The sequence below is a fragment of the Akebia trifoliata genome, chromosome 6, assembly GCF_017979445.1.
Source record: "Akebia trifoliata isolate Shusen 1 chromosome 6, ASM1797944v1, whole genome shotgun sequence".
Lineage (NCBI taxonomy): Eukaryota > Viridiplantae > Streptophyta > Magnoliopsida > Ranunculales > Lardizabalaceae > Akebia > Akebia trifoliata.
In genome coordinates this window covers 12,413,584-12,419,222 of record NC_141380.1, presented here as the reverse complement: position 1 = coordinate 12,419,222, position 5,639 = coordinate 12,413,584, and the positions used below count along the sequence as shown (strand labels likewise).

Genomic DNA, 5,639 nt, shown 5'->3' with positions numbered 1-5,639 from the left:
CATTTAGAACCCAAACCCAACCCATTTAATAATCATGTTAGACGGATTGACACTATTATGACCCAAATCCAATTAATCTTAACTCAAATCCATTAATTTCATGTCGTTTTCAAGTTATGCTTATTGTGTGTTGAGATTGCCACCATACCAATGCTACCCTGATGGTTAGATAGTTATCACTATGTGAAAAAGGCCCATATTTGACGGTCTTAGCCCGTCAAATTTCTCAAAATTTGACGGACCCTCCCGTCAAATATTCTCTTGTAGAAATTTTTTTTTTGATGGCCTTGGACTATCAAATTATTAGAGAATGGACTTAAAAAAAAAACAAAAAAAAAAATCCATAGAGTATGACCGTCAAATTTGGAGGTTTAACAAACAATAGCACGGTCCTCTAATTCACCAATCACAATGAACGAAATAATATATATAAAAAAAAATCATAAAAAGAAAAAACAAAAGAAAAATCATAAAACAAGCTCCAAATTAAATTAAATAACCCAAAATTAATATACATGTAAACCTCTTTGTTAAGATCGAAAATTTTGTCGAAGCTACAAATAACTGACAATAATTAAACTAAATAAGACCAAATGATATTGAAATTACTGGATCGGCAACATCTTTGGTGGAGGTCGGTGTTATTATCGTTGAAGATTGGGGAATGAACCCTTGTGCTTCACGTGCCGCTTTTTCCTTGGCCTTTTTCGTCCTTTCCAGCACATCCTCCTGCATCATTAATCATTTTCCCTATATTGCATCAATCGATAAGTAAAAACCATTCAAACGGGAATCTGAAGACTAGACTGTATAAAAATAAAGCCTTCAATGCCAAATTAGTAGACTAACGTTCAAAAATATGCCTTAAATAGGAGTGTCCCTATTTTTGTCTTCTGCAACTGTTTTGAGTGTTTGCTTTTGTCCTTAACTCATAATCTCTTTATACCTCAACAACAACAACAACAACAACTACAACAAAGACTGTTGTCTACACCGTCGGTCCTGTTTTCAACAACAATGGCTGTAGCTCCTCATAAACAACTGCAAATAGTTTATACAAGCAAGAGAAAGGTTTGCCTTTTCCTACTACTAGGCTTCCCTAGCACTGCCATTTCAATAATCTTATCTGCTCCTTCAAATGTAATGGCTTCAGAAGAGTAGCAGTTGGTCTTGGAGAGATACACGGACACAAATGAGGGTTTCACTGTCCTCAGACCTTTTTCAAGTAGAACAATATGGGTCGTTCATTTAACCATCAAATTTGAGTCCTTTTTTCATAGGGTTCGAACATTCCAATAGGCTGATTTTTTTTAATTAAGTGATCCTTAAAAACTCAATGAAGATTATTAATCTGCACTTCATTTGTTACACTTGCATGTGTAACTGTTTACCAATTCCTTAATAAGTAAATAAATAGTCCAAGTATTATGCACAATGGAAACAAACTCCATGCATAATCCATATAACCTCAACCTTTCAATGGTATTCTAATGTCTAGAAAGATGTTAAAAGATAACCCATGTTTTCCCAGCTTTGAAGTTATTGATTGCATCTTCTCGCTGTAACAAGTAAAGTTTTGTAGAAATCTTAAATTGTTGGAGAACAAGTGTGGATAACAGCTATGAAGTAACAGAATAACTTTTAACAGATATATCCAATTCAGCAGCAGTATACCTCTGCAAAACTTTGCCGAAGTGCAAGCAACTTCCCTTCTTCACTTCCATCAAAAACCAATTTTTGCTTTATCAATTCTGAAGCAGAGTTCCTGTACAAAATATTTCAATTGAGAAGAGATTTAACAATAGATATTTGGATTTTTTTTAAATTGAGTAAATGTAAGATACTCTCAGAACCCAAACCTAAGATCTATCAACCAAAACACGAATACTGTAAGGATAACTAATATATCATAAACTAGAATAAGATGGGATTAGGCACACCACCCTTAGATGGGAGACCCATCTCTGCCGTCGACAAACCGTTACACTGGTAGCTGACTTTTCTGGCACTCGAGTTCATAACGCCAACCGTTCCATCGTGAATGCACACACCATCACTAGAAGGGAGAACTGATTCTTTCACCTCTAGACCATTAGATTGTTTTGAGGACCCAAAACCTTCACGACACATAACAATATGATTTGTCTTATTTTGTGCATTCAAAGTGTTTTCACTAGCCAATGGATCCACAGTTGAGGAAGAACTTTGAAAATGTAAACCAGGAGAAGAATGAACCAAGGAAGCCATCTGTTGAAAAGGGTCTTCGGAGATTGTCAATCTCATCTCAGAATTGGCCAGACCAAGATGAGTAACTCTGTCGGAATCTACAAATTCACTATTGTCAGTTTCCAGTCTTTGGGAACTATGTTCCGACACATTCACTTCATGGAAGCCTTTTTGAGAAATATTTGGCTTGCATGCATTACTTCCAACAGGACTACACTTAGATGCATCATAATTGTTCCAGGGTTTGATAGTGGCACTTGACTGTCCCGCTCTAAACTGCAAAGCAAGGAAATAATGTCAGGCGGTAGACTTGTGTCGATAAAATTGGAAGCAAAGTAACAGTAATAAAACAACCATACCTCCGTAGTGTATAAGCCCAACTGTTTACCATGTCTTCTAGAAAAACCACTTGTGATAGAAGGCGAAGAAACCGATATCTATCTCTTCCACCCAGAATTTTAGCATTAACCCATCCAACTAAAAGCTCCAGAACTTTATGAACTTCAAAGGAAACATCTCTTACTGATGTGTAAGGAAAAAGCAGTTCCACTTAGCAGTTCATGCAAAAACAAATCCATGACATCATTGACTCTTACATTTCACTTTCTGAGAAGAGACTCCTAACTCATGGTAGATTAGAGGGGCAGGAACTGTGATGAGTATCTGTGCAGACTATTTTAGTTATCATGTCATCACCCAGAAAAGGAGAGATTAAGAGAAAACAACTGATGCTCCCTTGCTTCAAAAGAGCCTTTACACTATCCCTGGTGTGAACTTAAGGAGGTCTATAAGGTTTCCCTTCCGACCATCAGGGCTCCTAACCTTGAATAGGGGTCCATGATCCCTTGCTTAGTTGCAGACTACTATGATTTTAATCTCCACTGGATAATACATGACGAAAGGAGCAAGTAAGCAACCATTTGGGCAGTTCTCAAGCTTATCTTACGTGGTCCTAGAGGAAGCCCTCAATCATGGGGTGACTTAATGGTATGGCCATCGGGGTTATTGAAATAAACGATTTACTAGGGTAGGCTGAGGTACACACCATGTTAATCTAATGGGATAAATAAAGAGAAAGCTCTCCCTCATAAGGAAGGGAGAATTCTCTCCCATTAAGGAATGCCAAGTCGCTCATGAAAACTCTTAAAAGGTTTGAAATCCGCTACAAGGTGAGTATCTATTTATATTCAGACCATTCATACCCATTGGTGTGCAATAGCCAATAAGAATATAATATGTTTAAAAGAGGAGGAAAAGAAAGATGGGACAGTCAATGCTTACAAGACCCTTCAGACCTATACTAATGCAAGATCTTCGAACACTCACAATGAATGTACGCGTAGTTTATGTGTGTTTCCCATTAAGTTTTGTAGAATCCTTACCTATGGATATCAAATTCTGGGTGTCCAAGGCGACCTCCCCTTCCAAATCCCCAAGTGTACACTTCCCCATGAGCACCAACGACCACACTATGGAACTTTGCAGCAGAAACCACCCTAATATAAGAACCTTGAAGCGCATCAACTTTGCATGGTAACTTCTGTATGTGCGCATTCCCAGTACCGAGTTGATAGTTTGCACCATTTCCCCAGCAGAAACTGAAAACATAAGTGATCACTCATGATATCAACTAACCCATTTATGGAAGCCACAATAACAAAATGAACCTCAGAAGTTAAACATATAGTCACATTGTGATAACAAACCTAAATTAAGCTCATTTCCAACAACCTGCAACACAGGCCCGTAGAGGAGATCAACAGGGGTTCGAAAATGCCACTGATAATCAGAAAAGGACTTCAAACAACATCGTTATTACATCAAACTAAGGGTTCATTGTGTCACAAAGGGATGGTATATTTGGAAATACATTAAACAATCAAAAAAAAAGTATCATAATTGACGAAAGAACCATTAATAGAATACACTAATGATTCATTCTTCTTAAAATTTCCAGCGCAAATAATGGCCTGTAACAGATTTCAATTAAACTAGATGTGTAAAACAATGAAGAATGAATGGCTTGTATCACAATTATTAACATTCTAAGAGCGGGAGAAGGGGGGTTTGGGGGGTTAAGGGGATTTCTTAAAATAACATAAAACAGTTAAATAAAAATGAAGTAAAGGAATAGATGAGCAGCATACCCTAGCATCAGGATCAGCTCCAGCTGCAAGTAACCTCCTCACAATGGGAATGTGATTTCTCCATGTTGCAATGTGAAGAGGAGCAAGCCCAAATATGTTCCTCGAATCAATATTCCCTCCATTCTTTTTCAGCAGTGCCAAAGCAGAGTCTAATTCATGCAATGACCCTTCTCGAGTAACAAGCCACAAATCTTTCTGGCACCCTCCAGAAGTATTTCTGCGTACAGATGTCTGCTGGTTCTGCTTTTGGCCTAAGAGTGACGTTGAACCCTCCATAAATATATCCACTAAACACCCTATAAATACTCTAATTCTCATAGATTAACTACTTAATCATCCCAAACTTGGTTCCTGTAACTTAACATCGAATTCACCTTCACCAAATAATGTCAAAAGCCAAGATCCTCGAAAACTCAGTAAGCAGAAAAAGGTCAATGAATATTACGAATCAGCTCCAGCTCTTGAAAAAGCTACGTTCTGCTGAACTATATTACAGGAAGACCTCCTTGTTAGGTATCAACATGCAAAGAATACCCACGCATTTAATTGTTAGAAAATGTCATTCCTAGATGCTTGGGCTCTCATCATCTCCATCATTGTTGTAAACACAAACCAGTTGTAGGAGCCATTCACAAACTCCCATCAATGATCATTGGGAACCAAAAGACTTGAAAATGCAAGGGAAGGTATGTGCCCCATCTGTGATCACTTCCATTAGTATAGCCCAAGAAAATTTATGTATACACATATAGAACCAACATTTGTTAAAGAACAGGATCATATTGAAACAATTTCTGAAAAATAAAATACTAATGAAATTGCTTGTAAGTGTGTCTGAGAACTAGAAATTTATTTATTTATTTATTATTTTTTTTTTTGAAAGGTCAACAGGGTTAAGGCAGACCCAGACCAGCTACAACCGAGGGAACGGGATACCACAGGCATCCTGATAAATAACAGAAACAAGGTCACTTGAAAGCAACCCACAATCTAATTCAGTACAACCAAAGTTATTCTGATAGGAAGCTAGCATATCGGCAGCCTTGTTGGCCTCTCTAAAGACATGGAAGAAGGAGACTTCGCTTAAACTGTGGAGCAAGTTCCATATGTCAAGGACTACGTGAAGAACACTCCACGGGGGGTTCCACCTATCCTTTAAGACTTGGATAGCTTGCAAGGAATCGGATTGGATTTGAATCTTTGAGCAACCTTTGGAGATTACTAACTTGATCCCATGGAGAATGCCTCGGAGCTCATGGGAAATGA

General features: G+C 37.8%; 1 protein-coding gene and 2 long non-coding RNA genes across 3 annotated transcripts; all 3 read right to left on the bottom strand.

Annotated features, from left to right (window-relative positions):
- Nucleotides 1-470: 470 nt before the first annotated feature.
- On the bottom strand, nucleotides 471-1,139 carry LOC147400252 (uncharacterized). The gene is made up of 2 exons (XR_015179540.1): nucleotides 864-1,139; nucleotides 471-729 (listed from the first exon to the last, which is right to left on the bottom strand). It is a non-coding gene; the product is annotated as an uncharacterized LOC147400252 (long non-coding RNA).
- A 199-nt stretch (nucleotides 1,140-1,338) lies between these two features.
- On the bottom strand, nucleotides 1,339-3,101 carry LOC147400251 (uncharacterized). The gene is made up of 3 exons (XR_015179253.1): nucleotides 2,586-3,101; nucleotides 1,941-2,502; nucleotides 1,339-1,765 (listed from the first exon to the last, which is right to left on the bottom strand). It is a non-coding gene; the product is annotated as an uncharacterized LOC147400251 (long non-coding RNA).
- A 503-nt stretch (nucleotides 3,102-3,604) lies between these two features.
- On the bottom strand, nucleotides 3,605-4,649 carry LOC147400250 (uncharacterized). The gene is made up of 3 exons (XM_086444545.1): nucleotides 4,374-4,649; nucleotides 3,908-4,005; nucleotides 3,605-3,824 (listed from the first exon to the last, which is right to left on the bottom strand). Exons 1-3 carry the CDS (start codon nucleotides 4,647-4,649, stop codon nucleotides 3,605-3,607), a joined length of 594 nt encoding a protein of 197 aa, XP_086300671.1.
- Between the last annotated feature and the right edge of the window lie 990 nt (nucleotides 4,650-5,639).

Excerpts from the sequence above, each read along its gene's own strand:
- LOC147400250 (XM_086444545.1), bottom strand. The coding sequence starts at position 4,649 with ATGGAGGGTTCAACGTCACTCTTAGGCCAAAAGCAGAACCAGCAGACA. Across the intron at positions 4,006-4,373 it reads GAGCTGATCCTGATGCTAGG|TGGCATTTTCGAACCCCTGT; the intron begins GTATGCTGCTCA and ends TCTGATTATCAG. Across the intron at positions 3,825-3,907 it reads TTATCACAATGTGACTATAT|TTTCTGCTGGGGAAATGGTG; the intron begins GTTTAACTTCTG and ends TTATGTTTTCAG.